The 18,168-nt window shown below is 33.9% G+C and overlaps 1 protein-coding gene across 1 annotated transcript in view; it reads right to left on the bottom strand.

Moving 5' to 3' along the window:
• Window positions 1-3,270: 3,270 nt before the first annotated feature.
• Window positions 3,271-18,168, bottom strand: part of WDR11 (WD repeat domain 11) — an 86,264-nt gene continuing 71,366 nt past the window's right edge. The window contains exons 21-29 of the mRNA XM_044665634.1: window positions 16,482-16,544; window positions 15,442-15,507; window positions 10,543-10,723; window positions 9,310-9,405; window positions 7,712-7,877; window positions 7,119-7,216; window positions 6,494-6,639; window positions 5,002-5,081; window positions 3,271-3,461 (exon numbers count right to left, since the gene is read on the bottom strand). Coding sequence (XP_044521569.1) covers window positions 3,304-3,461; window positions 5,002-5,081; window positions 6,494-6,639; window positions 7,119-7,216; window positions 7,712-7,877; window positions 9,310-9,405; window positions 10,543-10,723; window positions 15,442-15,507; window positions 16,482-16,544 — 1,054 coding nt within the window. The 3' untranslated portion in view covers window positions 3,271-3,303. The remainder of the gene's footprint in view (window positions 3,462-5,001; window positions 5,082-6,493; window positions 6,640-7,118; window positions 7,217-7,711; window positions 7,878-9,309; window positions 9,406-10,542; window positions 10,724-15,441; window positions 15,508-16,481; window positions 16,545-18,168) is intronic.

The following is an 18,168-nucleotide window of genomic DNA, read 5'->3' as shown; positions in this document are numbered from 1 at the left end:
TTCTTGATTGGCTCCAAGGCAGAAGAGTGGTAAGGGTGGGAAATGGGGGTCAAGTGACTTGTCCAGGGTCACACAGCTGGGAAGTGTCTGAGGTCAGATTCGAACCTAAGACCTCCTGTCTCTAGGCCTGGTTCTCAATCCATTGAGCTACCCAGCTGCCCCCTCTTCTTAAGTCTTGACAGAATTTTAGATTTAGAAAACTGTTGTCTTGAGAGCCTTGTCCCTGAAGAGTCATTAACTTTTAGATGATTATTATTCGTATATCCCAGGCAGATCACAGTTAAGTAGCATAAATGAAAATAGGCTTTAACCAGAGTTCTGCTGCAAAAGGATGAAGCAATCAAAAAGACTGAATAAGAAATTGTTATAGAAAAATAATAAAACATCCACTAAGGAAAACACTTTTGCTGATTTTTGAAAGAGTATTTCTGCACTATTGTTTAAAAAGTCAATCGTGCAGGGAAGAAGCGCCAGTGAAATCTGGTCAGTGAGGTGGTGATATCGATTCCCTTGTAGGATGCCCTGAGGGGGTGCCTGGGCCAATGTGTGTGTTCAGAGAACTGCCTGCCCTAGGTCTGGGGTTCAGTACAGTGACACCAGAATACCCCTTTCCTCCAAGGGGAAGGATGGGCAAAAAAAAGAAGGGAAGATGGAGTTGGGATGCAGAGTTACCAGACTCTTTCCTTTCCTCTTAAGTCAGAAGGTAGGGGAATGTGGGAAGGCAATACAGCAGGGACTCTTGGGGTAGGTTAAAGCATAGCCTTGTGCGCTGGTGTCCTTCTGGTGCCCAGTGTGAAGGGTCAGGAAGCCCCAGGAAAGAGAAGATGCAGGTTTGTGGCCCCTCTTATAACTGGGTATATCTCAGCAGCATGTAGGCTCCTTGGGGGGAGAGATTGTTTTGTTTTTGCTCTGTTTCTCCCATTCTTAACACAATGCATGATACATAAAGTTTTACTAAAATGGCAGAATCTGGTCGCTGTCTCCAACGTCTTTAGCAATTCATACATATGTTGTTTTTACATAAGATCTTCCAGGGCTGTCACTGCAGAGGTTTGAGGCAGGGAGACAGTTATAACCTACTAGCTACAAACTCTTACATGGTGAACAATTCAATCAATAGGGCTCCATAGCAGAGATGAAATCATTAATGCCAAAGATGAAGTTGATACTGAAGATCAGGAGCTGAGTTTTCTGTGGCAAAAAGAACCACAGAAAAAAGCTATAGCAGTGAAAAGTGGAAGAATTTCCTATTTTGTTCTTGGGTTTAAGTCAGGGTCCCTCAGCAATGTTACCAACAGTCTGAAGTCAAAACACTACTTAAATGGTCCCTGTATTCTGACCATGTATCGATTCAAAAAGAGCAGACAAATCACCTGCTTGGCTGACACAAAGGTAAAGGGCAAGTGACCTTTCCATTTCAATGCATTAACCTAAATCACAACACAATTGGTTTTGACATTATGTAACTTTTTATTTTTTTTTCTGTGACTTTAATATATCTTTGCAATGATTTAATACTGTCAACATCACATACAGAAAGAAGGTAGTGATTAAATATGAACATTAAATGAATGTACAACACTCAGACTACAAAGTTAACATATAGAGACCTCAAGAATGAGGTCACATGAACACATCACAAGACCAGAAATTCAAAATGTACATCTAAGAGTCCCATGTTCTGAAACATAATTAAAAGCTAACAATCCCTTAGTCATGCATGTTATAGGCTACATTTTAAAAGAACAATTCTTCTCTGTCATATGTGGAGGATACATAAAGTAAAAACAGCCTTTTACTTATTAGGACTAATGATAAATATACCAAGGGATTAGTTTAACACTGCCCCCTGGTTGCTCAAAAGCTAACCCTTAAGGCAAGTCTCTCTGTATATTTATTTTCCCACATTAGCATAATTATGTATAGATAGAGATTTTGTTTGTAATCTAAGGAATGGAATGTACATTATGGTATGCAGGACATTTGGCAGGAAGACAAAACACATTATAGCTAAAACATTTAAATTTCCTATTTATAGAAATGAAGTCACATTTTGATGAATATAAAAAATTATAAATTGATTATTTCATTATATAGTTAACATTTTAATTTTATTTATGATAAATACCATTTTTGCCCAAGAGAAAAAACTTTTACAGTGTTAAAAACATATGCAGCTCTTAAACATTGGATAACTGCAAATTCACTTTTTTAACATAGAAATAATTATGTTGCTTTTGAGTAGCTGTAATATAGAAATTTGTACAGTTGCTTAAAATAAAGATTTTAGTCATATAATAGTTAAGATGATTTCAGAATTAAATTTCCTAACTAAAAATGTCAACACTCCTTTTTTAATGCCATTTGAATGTGACATTTCAATGGCCCCAAAGACATGTCTAGTTTCTAAATATTCCTGTCAATCACCACAAGTATAAGTAAAAAGAATAGATCTGCTTCAGATTTGCTGAGAAATAAAACAATAAGAACAAGGAAAACAAGATATCTTAAGATGTGGAAGATATTTTTAAAAGAATGTTTTACAACAGAAAAATGCCAATATCTCCCCTTCCCCCGGTTGCCTCTTGCACCCCTCCCCCAAAAGTACTATGTTGCTAAAGTGAAAAATTCAGAGGTACTCATCAATGAGAAGGTAGAACTGACCTTCTTAGCTATGAATCTTAGATGATGCAAAAAATATATTCACTGAGCAAAATAATTGTAGGAGTGATACGTTTTTCAAGGCAAGAAAAAGCAAAAAAAATGCTTTGGTGAATTATATTAAATATTTTTGCCTTTTAGAGATCCTAAATACATATGTATGTGTATACACACATGCAGATATGTATGTGTAAAAATAAACAGTGCAAAGAAATTTTAATTTCCCCACAGAGCTTTAATTATAGGTTTTCAAATATCCCAGATTTTCAGCAAATGACAAAAGCATTTACCCAGTCTCTTAAACTCTAAGTTCATAAAATGAAACCTGACATTTCAGGGATTTTTATCTCTCTCTAAAATTTTATAAAACTTTAATATAGTCTGAAAATCTGAAGTTTTACATTTTTCACATGATAAAGATAGGATACAGAACTTGTTCCTAAGAAGTTAAGTCCTTATTTTGCACACATAGCTTTAAAACAAGATAAGACATCTCACAAATATGCTATTTATGAGAATAAATACATTTTTTGTTGATAGTATCTTCATCATTTTCTGAATTATGACTGTGCCTAATGGCAAGATCAATGTAACCATCTATCTTCCCGCCAATGTCAAATTTTTATGGTGTGCATAAACTTGTCATTCTTCAGTGATTTCAGTCTTAGACTGTTCGAGTTCATTCAATAAATCTTTTCCAGCTGCTCCAGCTTTTGAGGCAAAAAGGATAGCTCCCTGTTTAAAACCAAGATTCTTCAAACTTCGAGCATAATCTGCATACACAGCCAGAATTAGTTTTTGTACAGGTCAAAGTTAAGGAAGGGTAAAATGGATTCACCATTAAGTTCCAAACCTTATAGTTTAACAAAAGCAAGAAGCTTTCAATGACTGTGTATTTTAAAACCATCATTTTTACATTAAAGCACTGTTTTATATAGGCACAGGTTTAAAAATAAGAGACAATAATTAGTGATAAAAAAAAGAGCTCATATTCTGAAGCTGGGTAATTCAGGTCATGTGTCTAGGGGCACAGTTTACCAACAGAGGAAATATATATCAGAAACTTTGTTGATAAATTAAAGCACTATTCTTAAAAAGGTTAGGAACAATAAGTTATAATGAGCAAGAAAATCTGCCCACGTGTTTTTATTCATTTTATGCACTCTATCGTTCCTATGAACGAATTCTTCCTGTGCAAAAGGAATACTTATTGTTAAAAGTTTACTGTTAATCTTCTTCCTTGCACTGAGATTCCTGAAATCAAAGTTGATTGTCCCAGGAATGGAAACCAACTGACATTCTCACAGGTTAAACCCAAGGAAAACTTGGGAAAAGAAAAAGGTGAACACTGAGACTGCAGGAGAAAAGTCTTCAGTTACATTTTAAAAGTGGATAAAAGGAATAGGAAAGCATGTTAAAGCTGAAGAAACTGGCATTCTTGCAGAGTAAATATTGGTATTACTTATATTTTAAATGGCTTCTCCAAAAGAAAAACCTTCAGTCACAATGCCAAACCCTGAAAGTAAGGCATGTGATGTATAGAGCTGAATGTTTTCTTCTGGCTCTTCAATTAAATACCTGGGAGAGCTTGGGTAACTCAGTGGTCTTAGTTTCTCAAAGGGATAAATTGTACCCTCCCTAACAACCAACTTGGAGTTTTATCCACAAAATCCTAAAAAGTGAGAAAATACAGTGATAAAGTCAAACACAAGTACCATTATTCTCATATATCCACATATTTCCATTTGGAAGGAAAAATATTAAAATAACTGTTAGCAGAATAAAGAAACTAAGTGTAATTCTAGAGTAGGAAAGTGAATAATTTGTTAGCATGGCTTAAAAGATTTCCAAACATTGTATCTTCCCAGAATTTTAACTACTTGGGAAAATGGATGTTATGACTGTAAAATATCCAACTAATTCTAACATATAAGATTGAAAAGTAATGGGAGAATTTCCCAGAGAAATACATGAAACCTCCTTAACCAGGGATATATTTTGTTTATATAACCAATAAAACCACATTCTGTCCTTTGTGTTTGTCTGTTTTCTCTATCTTTATTTGAAAATGTAACCAAAACAAGATTTGATCTGTGTATTATGAACTATATAATTGCTCCCCTGACTTGCATTTTGATTCCACGTGTGTTCCAGGACTCTACTACTTCCCAAACTGCTGACATCTACTCTCATTTCTCTAAACCAGATCCGTGAATCAATGCATTGTGTTTGCTCCAATCTAGTCTATGTAATACATTCAGCAGACACAAAATGAGCTGTGATTCACATTTATAGCACCCTTCCCACCCTACAACATGAATACCCCAGTGCAAAGGATATTTGTGTCTTCATTTACTTCAATTGTGTCATACTTTAGACAAGCTTCAACAAATAAGGCAGCTCTATCAAAATACCTCATGCTGGCAAATAGAAAAAAGTGTTAGTATTCAACTTGAGGGCTTTCACATAGTAGTTTGGGTGAGGTGGGGAGAAGAACATGATCCCATATGCTTATATGAAGACTTTCTACCATTTATGTAAATGTTAATGCTACATAAAACTTTGCTTATTTAAGCAAAAACTTGTTTCTTTTATTCTGTTCTCAAGGGAGGTCTTCATTATTCTTTAAGCAAGAGATCTTTCTACTGAAGAAAAGAATTAAACAAATCGCTTCTTTGCTCTCTCCTATAGCCCAGACTGAAGAATATCATATTCTATAAATATTTCTTCTTAGTCTTTACTCACTAAATAGGCTGGATATGATTAGTCAGAGGCTAGCACAAGATAAGCACTTAATATTGCAGCTCCCTCTACTGTTAACTCAGAAGATGGCTTTTGTTATCAAATATTTCAGTGTCAGGGATGTATATGGTTTTTATCAAAAGAAGTAACAAAGAAGGCACATTATCAGCTATTTGTGTTTGCTAACTCATCCTAAAAAGCATTGATCTTTCCATGTGCACTGAGGCTGAATCCTCCTTTCCGTATTTTCTCTATTACAATGTGAGCTCTTTGAAACCTAGGGCCATCTCATTTTTCTATCTATGTCTCCAGCACTTAGCAAATTACTTAGCACAGAGTAAACTCTTAAAAAACACTTTTTTCATTATTTACATAAGTGGAATGAGAGCTATTCCTATTTTGTGCTACTTTTCTGATGAACAGTTATTCTCCATCTTCAGTTTGGGGTCATGTGCTTCATTCCCCTAAACATAATACCTCTGAATTGTTCTTTCTGAAACCTGACAGACAGTGAAGGACACTGATCTATGTTCAAGTCCTAAATGACAGAAACTAGCTGTATTATCATGGGGAAGTCACTTAATAATTCAACTACAATGAAGAGAGGGTGCCAACCTGAATTGGCAGAAGTTTCCTCATCTGGGAATTCCCTATACCAATGAAATGAAAGTTCCAATCCCTCACCTCTTCTATGTTTTTGAATACTACAGTATATAGATTTGGATTCAATGAAGGCTGAGTCTGAATGCTACATCAGAAACTTACTAGCTGTGGATCCAGGGGTAAGTCACTTATTTTAAGCCTCAGATCAGTGCCCTTGCTTGTAAAATGAATATTATTATAAAATTTATATAACAAATCTCACAGCATTCTTTTAACTTAATCTTTGTCCAATGCTGATGGCTTTTCAAAATTAGGAAGATAATTCTGAATCTCAGTCCTATTTTCCAAGCTGTTTGGTTCCTGATACACTTAGGAATCCTTTTATACTTACATCATAGGGAGAAAACATTCCTAAATTGAGAAGCAAGCACTCATTTTAGAGCCCATAACTACTAAATGGGCAATTTAAAAAACTCTTAAGATTTACCTGTGTAGCATCTCCACCACTCTTGTAAAACACCCTAGGGACAGAAGGACCAAGATGGCCTTTGATTTCTGATTAACTTGTGGAGAGCAAAGATGATCAACCCATCGTTTCAAAACATCAGCACATTCCTCTGAATTTAAACGAACCTGAAAGTAAAACAAAGCAAAAGGTACACTTAATGGAAAAAGGTATATATAGGAAACTAGATTTCTGTCTAGACAACTACAAAGAAAACAACTGGTCTAATATTTATTCTTTACTGACAGTAGTGACAATGATGCCATTTTTGAGAAATGAAATAGCTTGTCTAAGGGAAATAAAATTTCTTTATTAATATTTAACTGCTCATCTTTATAGGTTTTGCAAATAAATGTGGGTGTATCTGACAAACAAAGCTCTGTTGCTTTCATTATTTTTCTAATGATATAGCCTCTCATTTTATATTTACATAAGTATATCGAAGGAAGGTATTTTAATAATCACAAGAGCTTAAGAGCTTAAAAGAATGATGTTAATAATATAATTATGCAAACATGCTTCCAGCACTAAATATTTCTATATCCCAAGTCTAAATCTCAAGGAAATTTTATTTTATGTGTAGTAAGGCAAATGATTAATTACTTACTTTTGCAAGCCATGCTGCTCGATTCCATTCACCATATGTCTGTAAATAGCGGCAGGCATCAGCAGCTTTATCTATCAGACAGAGTAACTGAACTCCCTCTAGAAAACAAAAATACCCAAAAAACTACCAAATAACAATTTTCTAAAACTTAGATAGCTATTTCTTTCTTTGAATAAAAAGAAAATTTGCTGCATGTTAAAAATCAATATTTGGCTTGATCCTATGGACTCACATAGCTTGCTTAAGTTCCCATCTTAAATTTTAATATAAAAACAATATTTAAAAAGAATTCCATGTAGTGTATCATTGCTACTCCCCCTCAAGCAACTAATATCAGAAGCACAAATATGGAGTTTGTATAAGTAAATACACGTGACATAAGAACAGCTATTTATCATTTAGAATTATATAAGAATGATGAGTTTTTCTAGGATGTCTTTTTTTTTTTAGTTTCATAAGCACATTACAACAAAAGACAGATGAAAATTTGTTTAAACAAAGATTTTTGCTATAATCTAATGTCTTAGTTTACCAGGCATTCAGATTATAGTTATTTGGATGAAGTACTATATAATACAAGCACAAGATCTTACCTGCCAATTTGCCATTAGCTATCATATTGGTAGCAACCAGCTTAATGGTACTCTGAGAAGGGCCAGAGGAGGTGACAGTTGTCACCAAACAAGCTTTCAGTGAATCACAGTAATAGTGCTGGTTATCTGCACTGGTTTCCAAAAGCAACTGCACAGCTCTGTCTGTCTAATAAGGAAAAAAAACATTTTTCTCTAAGTATTAAAAAATTTCTCAGCAATGTAAGCTTTTTTACTTAGAATTTGATAATGACTGACTTTTTGAAGTCTTTGAATAAATATTATGCCTAAGTTTTATATAGGGACCAAAGCAACCAACATTCAGTCTACTGCAAGGATACAATGGGAAATGAAGATGACATAAAAGACAAGACCTCATTTTTTTTTTTAAAGCCCAAAATGAAGTTTTAACAAATTATTTAACAAGTTATTTAACAAATAACTTTTTGGGGAGGGTTGTGGACAAATGCAGGTATACATTGTGCATTTCTTCTGATGATGTAGACATTTTGGCACTTCCAAAATCTTGGAAGTTTGTTTGGGACCCTGAGGGGCCAAATGCTTACTGCCCAAAGCCAATGTGTGTAAGAGGTAGGACTTGAAGCAAGGCCTCTTAACTCCAAGACCAATCCTCTGCCAGACTGCCTCTTCACTTGGCATTGTGTAGTTGAGAAAAATATCTTCTTGTTAAAACTATATATTTTTTTACTTTCTGACAGTAGAATTTCATTCTCTCACTATAGTAAAGACGAGATCCTGTCATTCTTAATACACAGAGAAACCCACTTAGATTTGTATGAATTAATGTAGAGTGAAGTGAGCAAAACTAGGAGGATAATCTATACAGTCATTACAATGAAGAGCAAGAAAGAATCCACAACTTGGAATGATGTAAAGAACTCTGATCAATGAAATGACCTATTGCAACCCCAGAAACAGATGGTGACATCTGAGAGACCCAAGGTACAGGATGGGATACATTTTTGGACATGGAGAATTTGTCAATCTGTTTTGTTAAACTATGCTTATTTGTTATAAGGATCGTGTTTTTCTTTATCAGTTGGGAGAAGGGGTAGGGATGTGAGCTAATTATTGTATTGCCAAAAAAAGCTAATATTCACATAGTACTTTTGAGATTTGTAAAATGTTTCACATATATTATCTGATTTGATCCTCAAAAAACCTGTGAGATAGATGCCATTATTATCTCCATTTTACAAATGAGGAAACTGAGGCTTAGTGGTTAAGTGAATTACTAATGGTTACACATGCAGTTTTTAAGTGTAAGAAGTAGAATTTGAATTTAAATCTTCCTCACACACTCATACAGACACACAAGTGTATATATTAAAAAGCAAGGTGTACACAATAGATATTAATTGACTATATAATTTTTCATGTGTGATGACATATAATTAATTACCATCATTTTACATAATCTATTTCTGCTCTACTTTATATATGGAAAATGTGTTTCTCTCCTTTTTTTGTATGTGTGTGTCCAATAAATTTAATATAAAAAACAAAAAAAATATGCAAGGTCTTGAAATAACAATCTTACCCAACACAAAAATACTTTTAAAATTTTAAAGTTCATATACCTGACCCAAAAGAAGAAGCTGATCTGCACACTTCCTAGTATGATCATAGGTTGACCGTTTTACTTCTTGTAGATTAACCCTTTCCAGTTGAAATTTCTGCAGAAAAAAAATTTTTTTTAACTGAAAATGAGACTGTTTAGATCACAAGTATATCAGACCATCTATATCAGTGATTCCCAAAGTGGGTGCCACCACCCCCTAGTGGGTGCTGCAGCAATCCAGGAGGGTGATGATGGCCACAGGTGCATTTATGCTATTAAAATTTTAAAAAATTAATTTTCAGGGGGCTAAGTAACATTTTTTCTGGAATGGGGGTGGCCAAAAAAGTTTGGGAACCACTGATCGATATCATAACATAAAAATTATAGCACCAGGTCAAACAATTTTGTTAAATTTTACTAAAAGTTTCTTTGACTCCCTAGGTGTTAAAGGTCTTCAAATGTGTTTGTCTACATATGAAAAAACTGGATTATATAGAATTTGGAGGTATTAGATATAAAAATGTTGAGTGAAACTTTAATTCAAACTAGAATAAAAATATTCAAAATCAGTAAATTTCAATGAAGTAAAGAAAAACAGATTTTAATTTAAAAAACTGTAAGAAACTTTGATTTCCAACATTTGAGAAGCAGGGCCTATGGACTAGATTGCTGTATAAAAACTGTTAGGCAGGGCCACTGTGTTTGTTGATTTTGTTTGTTCCCCGTGACAAGGTTGGATTCATCTGGGTTGGGTGATGGGAGGCTGTATCTGTAAATGACTGTAATGTAAAAATCAAACAGCAAGTAAGGAAACAAAACAAAGATGAAGCTGTCCCTGCCTTTAAGGAGATGAAATTCTCTAAGAAGAGGCAATATATACATAAAAGTTTGAACCCATACGTATATGAAACAACATTATAAATGAAAAATTATGGTCGCTTTGGCTAAACCAAAGAGTATATGAGAGGAAATAGTGTGCAATAAAGCTGGCAAGCTAGGTTGGAGCTGGCTTGTGAAAGGTTTGATGTACCTCACCAAAGAGTTCATACTTAATAAGAGAGGTGAGAGGGAATCACTGGTGTTTCCTGGGGAATGACAAGGTCAAACCTAGGCTGTAGGAATATCATTTTGGTAGATGTGTGGAAGATGGACAGGAGCTTGGATGAGACACAGAGGCTCTTATAATAGACCCCTCAACAAAGCTGTAAACATTTAAAATTATAATCTTAACTGAAAAGGAAAATTACAGTACCTGAAAATATGAATTTTCACAGAGTATGTCATAACAAATATCCAGTGGGTTGGTCACCTTTTCCTGAGGCAGGGAAATATTATCAGTGTCTGTTGTACTAACTGATTTTTCCTGGGATAAACTGTGCAAATAGTGAGCAGCAACAGTCCAGAAATGCAGCTCCGATTCGTCACCATATAGTCTGAGAAGTGAAATCAAAGTCGATGCAGATACTCAATATAGAAGACTTTCACAAAGTTTCAGTCCTTCCACACCACTCAGCAGTATGTAAAGCTGTAATACCCCAAGGCTGTGGTGAACAGGCCTCCCACACAAAACTCCTAGGGAAGTTTGATTTGGTGGGTAGCTATGAGAGTGGCAAATCTTTTAAATACATACTATTTCTCTGCTACTGCCTGCCTTTATCTCAAGGTTGAAATCTATGCCTCTTTTGGTCTACTGAAGAATCCTTTTAAGAAGAATTCTACAGTTAGGCACACTCAATTGATCAAATTCATTTAGCTGAAAAAGTGCTGGACTTGTGGAGAGGAAGAAGTGGGTTTAAATTCTATCACCAACACTTTCTGACTATATGAACATAAGCAAGAAAATTACCCTCTCTTTGAGCCTCAATTTCTCTATCTGTAAAATGAAGATAATAACTGAGGTAGTACTTATTGTGAGGATTGAATGAGATAAAGTATAAGGACTTTGAAAATCCTAAAGGTCAGACTTTTAAATCTAGAAAACTACCAGAGTTGAATAAATTAATTTCACATTGTAAAATAAAGTTTTCCCTGAGTTACTGGTTACATCATACACAGAAAGCAGTCATTATTTTGTATATTCCAGACAGATAAACCTTATCCTGACACTTTAAAATAAGAAGTTAGACTTGCATAAGGCTGCATTAGGTCACTAACCATTATAGAGATTTTCTTTTAAACAGGTGGCAGTATTAATAGAAAGCATGGTAAATCTGAAATAAGAAGGCCAGGGTCTGAATCCCATCTCTGCCACATACTACACATGTGAGATCAGACAAATCACGTATTCTGACTCTTAAATATTCTCATGCATAAAATCAAGAGGTTGGATAAGGGGATCTCATAGGTTCCTTTCAACAATGCATCCTATGAAATGGCCTTTAAATGTTGATAAGTCTAAATTCTTCCTAAGAAGATGGGAGTTTCCATATTGAAAATGTAAACAGGGGAAAAAAATTATGACATCATTCCTTCTTTGCCAAATACCAACCCTGTATTACACTTCAACCATCTACCTCTGTTTCTACTCTTATACTAAACTAGGTCCACTTCAAATTTACACTATCTAATCTTTTCTAGATCTCTGCTAAATCAAATCAATCCTTTTATTTCTCCTTAATTGATCTTTTGTTCCACTCCAGACATCAGTGTGTCTCACAATGCTCCTCCCTCCATCCTCTTAACAAGACAAGACCTTGCTTCCTAGTTTGAGGAGAAAATGAAGGTTATTTGGCATGAATCTCCTCTCTTCCCCTTCTCTAAACCTTTCATGTTCATTCTTCCTTTTCTGCAGCATCTTTGATCCCATTTCTGCTGTCTTCGGCAGAATACCTGCTTAGTCATCCATCTTCCCTCTATTCTTCAGTCTTTCCTCATCTGTTGTTTCCCTCCCTGATGCTTCTGAACACACCCAAGAGGTCTCTATTCTGGGAGGAAAAAACCTAAACCCCACACCTGAGCTTCCCAATCTCCTGGTCAGGTCTAGTGTCTTCTCTCCTTTTCTCATTCACTTCTCAAGTCCTTGCAACCAAGCTTCAGGCCTCATTTCTAGACTGAAAGCGATCTCTCCAAAGTCAGCAATGATCTCTTAATGACCGAATATGATGGACTTTTTGTGTGAATCCTGATCTTTCTTAATCTCTGGGTGGCATGGGTCACTGTTGAGCACTTTTCTCCTAGATACTCTTTCCTCTCTGAATTTTAGTGACATTGTTCTCACCTGGTCCCCATACTTAAGTCTTCTTTGCTGCATTATTATCCATATCATAAATCTTAATTAAGAATCTGTTCTGGGCCCTTTTATCTTTCCACATTCTCTTACTTTGTGACCTAATAGGTTCCCCAAAATGTAATTATCATCTCTGCAGATAACTCACAGATATCAATATTCAAAATCAATATTTAAACCAACTGGAAATTAGATATTTCCAAATGGATGTCCCATAGACATCTCAAATTCAGTGTCATTGTCTCTCTTCCTTTAATTTTGCTCTTTCTGTGGAAGGCACCACCGTCTTTCTAATCACTCAGGTTATACACCCTCAATGTCTGACACCCCCTCAACTCTCATTCCCTCTTTGATAAATACCGTGTTGTTGTTTCTAATTTCACAGCATCCTCACACAGCTAAGACTCTTGTTAAGCCCTCACCATTTCCAACCTGGACTAGAGAACATTAGTTTTCTAACTGGTCTCCATGCCTCAAGTTTCAATCTACTCACATCCACTTTCCACACAAATGTCAAAGTGATTTTCTTAAAGTTGAGATCAGATCATGTCACTTCCCTGCCCAATAAAACCTAGTGGTTCCCCAGAAAGGACAGTGCTTTAGAACAGAAACCCTTTCTGGTGCTCAGCACAGTGGCCGACACATAGTAAGTACTTGGTAAATGTTGCTGTTGTTGATGCTTGTTAACTATTATCTCTAGGAGCAATATAAACTCTTTGGTTGAGCATTTAAAGTCCCTCCCACGAAGCTCAGTCCAAAACTTTTTTAGCCTTATTATTCTCTTCTGTATACCTTATGGGTCTAATCAAACTGGGCTTTTTACTGTTCTTCCTAAGCAACATTTTATTCCTGATCTCTGTACATTGGCCCTTGCTATCCTTTATACCCTGCAATACCCTCCACAATCACTCTTGCTTCTGCTAATTTCTAGTTTCTATCAAGATTCAACCCAATTGCCCCCTTATTTAAGAAGATTTTCCCAAATCCTCTAAGTGCTTCCTTGCCTCCCCAATTCCATTATTTGCTATATCTATATATTCAGATACATGTTGTCTCTCTCCTGTTACAATGAGCAGGAACTATTTCATTTTTGTCTTTGCATCACTCACCATGTCCCAATAGGGTCTAGTTCACAAGAGGCACTTAATAAATATTTGTTTGTTGATAAAATAGATAATTTCAAAATGAAATGGAAAAGTTTTGAAATTTAAAAAGATAGGGCTAGGTCTAATAAAGTAAGATGTCAATTGGCTAAAAACTGAGTGGTTAAAGGAAATAAACAATCAGTTTCTTTGTTGATCATAGCTTGTAGGTATTCCAATGACTCTTAGATTGTCTCTCCTAAATTTGTTTCCCCAAGTCAGTTGTTTTTCTAGTGAGGTATTTCACATTTTCTTCTATTTTTTTTTCATTCTTTTGATATTGCTTTTTTGTTTCCTAACACCTTATCAAGTCATGAGCTTCCATTTGCTCAATTCTAATTTTAAAGAAGCTATTTTCTTCTTTTGAACTTTTCCAATTGATCCATTCTAGTTTTTAGGGAATTATTTTCTTTGGCTCATTCTTGTCTTTTAGCAGTTGTTTTCTCCAGTGGCTTTTTTGTTTGTTTGTTTGTTTTGCCTCTCTTCCCTTTCGCCCAATCTAGTTTTTCAAGTTAACAATTAGTTTTCAAAAGAAGAATTTCAAACATAAAAAAAAATCATATGAAATATTCTCCAACACATTAAACATAGAAGAAATTAAATCAAAAGAAAGCTTAGGTTTTATATGACATCTAAAGAATGGGTAAAAAAAATGACAAAAGATGACAAAAGTAATTATTGAAGGAGCTACAGAAAGTTAGGCACACGAATACAGAATTGGTGAAGCTATGAAATGGTCCTGCTATTCTGGAAAACAATTTGGAATTATACTAAGAAAATGACAAAATGTCTACATCTACTGACTTAGGAGATTCCTCTGTTAGTCATATACCATGAGAAAATCAAAGACAGAAAGATTCCATAAGCATCAAAATACTCAAAGAATCACATTTTGTGATAGCACACATCTGAAAAAAATGTAGGTAGCCAAAGATTAGGGAATGAGGCATGGGAATATAACAGTATGGTAATGCTCCATTAAGTAATGATGGATATGAAGAATTCAGAGAAGTAACTGATGTAGACTGAAGTAAGTAGGACAGGAAAACAACATCAAAAGAAAAATAAGTTAAAGCAAATTCTGTCTAATAATAATAACCAAGTCTGGCCCCAAAAAGAAGTGAAGAAATGCACCTACTCCACTTCATTGCAGAAGTCAGAGACTATGGATATGGACAATTACAAAAACATCACCCAGTGTGTTCTATATGTGTTCTGATTTTAACTATATTTAACTATCTTTTGTTAAAATGCCTGGCACTCTAGGTAGTGGAGGCAGAATATATATTCAGAAGTTGAGGGGTTGTCAAAAGAAAAAGCATCATTAAAACAAAATAAATTAGCCCTGGAATATGGTTATAAAAATCTACTTTTTTAACTTGCAAGCAGGATTTAGGTCTTAACTAAGTAAAAGAGTGGGGTAAAAGGATATCTAAAGTCCTCTCTAACTTTAGATAGCATGGCTCCTACAAAAATCTAAATGAAAAACAAAAAATATTATTTTAGATCCAGTCTGAAGTTTATTTTTATTCTTATTTTTATTTATTTATTTATTTAATTTTAAGACCTTAACTTCTGTGTATTGACCTATAGGTGGAAGAGTGGTAAGGGTAGGCAATGGGGGTCAAGTGACTTGCCCAGGGTCACACAGCTGGGAAGTGTCTGAGGCCGGATTTGAACCTAAGACCTCCCGTCTCTAGGCCTGGCTCTCAATCCACTGAGCTACCCAGCTCCCCCATCCAGTCTGAAGTTTATAGAAAATCTATCAATGATACATTCTTACCTTGCAACAAGCAGGCATCTCTGCAAGATTGTAAATTCAGGATCGAGTAACAGCCTCTTCAGGTCACTGCAAATAGGACAAAAAGTATATAAAAGATACTTTTTAAAAACATAAGACAAAGAATTTGGATTAAATAGTAGAAGAATAAGAGTTCCAAATTATTAGAAGAGAGTTACTAAAGATACATTTTTATGGTGAAAAATCTTATGCAAAATAAATACTTTCAGTCCCACAGAGAAACCACTATCTGATAACTCTGAAACTTCTTCAAAGCTTAAATACTTACATATGTTAGTACAAATTTCACACTTTGCCCAGTGGGTAATTTATATCTGGCTTATACATTTTAGGATCAGGACAGTGATTTCTATGAGCTTCTACATGGTGCTATGAGATTCTCATAATATAAGAGAAATCTATATATCTAAGCATATGTATATATGTAAAATAACTCTTGCAACAATTCAAATTCATGATTTTTTAAAAAACAGTAAAATTATAGGGATGATGCAATTATTGATACACTTATTTTGAAATTTTCCTAGGCTATCTATAGAGGAAAGGGGATAATATTAATGTGAAATAATAATAATTTATTAATGCAAGTCAAACATAGGGATATAGCCTTTAAAAAATCTATATTAATTTTAAATCTAAATATCAATATATAAATATTGATGATATATTTTGAATGACAAAATATAACAAATATGAGTGGGATTAATTTATTAGATCAAAAAATTCTAAAGAATGCCTATAATAAAACAAATCCCTTTTTATTGTTAGCAATTTCCCACAAAACATCTATTTCTATGCTGATATTAACAGAGCAATTTAATATAGAAATATTAACTTTCTTAAGACAGACCTCTGTCACATTAGAAATGGCAAAAGCAAGTTTGTTAAATGGAAGCTGATTCTCAAGAAACACAATAGTTTATGCTTAGAGTAATATGAAATTTAGAAAACCAAACAAATTTCCCTCTTTGTCTTTTTACAGTTTTATTTCTTCAAACAAAATGTACATAAAGAATGCTTACTTAGACAATGAATTTAACTGTTCTTGAAGCTGATTTTTAACATCTTCATTTTCTGGATAGTCACTATGTAGAAAAGATTTAAAGTTAATATTTTCAAATAAGCTAAAATTACCTCATTTTAAATTACGATATACATACACATGGCCAATTCATATGAAAATCCACTTAAACAATAAGTTTACAACTATTTTCTGCAAGATATTTATTATAGTCTTGAGCTCATTAACATGTTCTCCATGATCTTTTCACTACTACTGACAGATTGAATAAAATGGGAGGAATGCAATCATGGTGGTTAGAAAATATTTTGAGAGTAACAGTCAAGATTTGTTGAAATTAGAGGCAGGAAATTTGGAAATTTTGAGTTCATACTGTAATTTGAAATTAAATTCTTCTAATGTGCCATTAGAAATTTACTCTTTCTAGTAAACATTCTGAACATAGTTTTGGTAAAAAAAATACTCTAAACCTATTCAATGTTACCTAACATTTTTTTAAAAATATTTTTATTTCTTTTGTTGAATATTTTCCAATTACAATTAAAACAATTTGCTAAATTCTTTTTTAAAATTTTGAGCTCTAAATTCCTTCCCTTCTTTTCACCATTCCCCCCCCCCCAGTTTTAGTTCTTTCAGATGAACTTTGTTTTTATTTTTCCTAGCTCTATAAACTATTTTTTTAGTAATCTGACTGGTATGGCACTGAAAAAGTAATGTGAGTAGAACTGTCTAGGTTTATCAATGAGTAATTAATATTTTTCCAGTTGTTTAGATGTCTTTACTTCTATGAACTGTTCTGTATTTGTATTAATATAATCTCTAGGTTTGTCTTGGCAGGTAGGCGGCTAAATATTTTATATTGTCGGCAGTTATTTTAAATGGAATTCTATCTCTTGCTGCTGAGTTTTGTTGACATATATAGAAATACTGATGATTTCTATGCTTATTTAATATACTGTAGTTGTTTCAACTAGTTTTTTAAGCTGATTTTCTTGGATTCTCTAAGATTTGCAAAGTTATAGTTTTGTTTCTTCACTGCTTATTTTTTGTTTTTTAAATTTCTTTTTATTTTATTGCCACAGCTAGCATTTCTAATATAATATTAAATTATAGTGATGATGACAACCTTGCTTCAGCACTGATATTACTGGGAAGAGTTATAGAGTTTATTCCCATTATAGACAATGCTTGCTCTAGGTTATAGATAGATACTACTTATCATTTTAAGAAGGGTTGTACTGATTTTTGTGCTCTCTGTTTTCAATAGGCATTGGTGTGGTATTTTGCCAAAAGCTTTTTCTGAATATATTAATATGATCAAATGATTATTGCTCTTTTTGTTGATATGGTCAATTTATGCTGATAATTCTCCCAATATTGGACCAGCCCTCAATTGCTGGCATAAACACTTGTTCATATATCTTTGTGATTAATTGCTATAATCTGTTTGCTAATATTTTATTTAAAATCTTTGGAATGATATTCATTATGGTATTAAAAAATATTTGTGTTATAAAAGGAATGTGTACTTTTTTAGCAAAATGAAAATTTTCTGCTTATCGTTTATTTCTATTTTTGCTTTTGTCTCAGATTGTGATTACTAACCCTGCTTTTTTTTAAAACCCTGGTTGAAGCATAATCCTGCAATGGCTCCTTATTTTTATTCTTATGTATCTATTTCAAATGTT

The sequence above is a fragment of the Gracilinanus agilis genome, chromosome 2, assembly GCF_016433145.1.
Source record: "Gracilinanus agilis isolate LMUSP501 chromosome 2, AgileGrace, whole genome shotgun sequence".
NCBI lineage: Eukaryota > Metazoa > Chordata > Mammalia > Didelphimorphia > Didelphidae > Gracilinanus > Gracilinanus agilis.
Note: the sequence above shows the minus strand (reverse complement) of the source record. Positions and strands in the feature narration are given on the sequence as shown.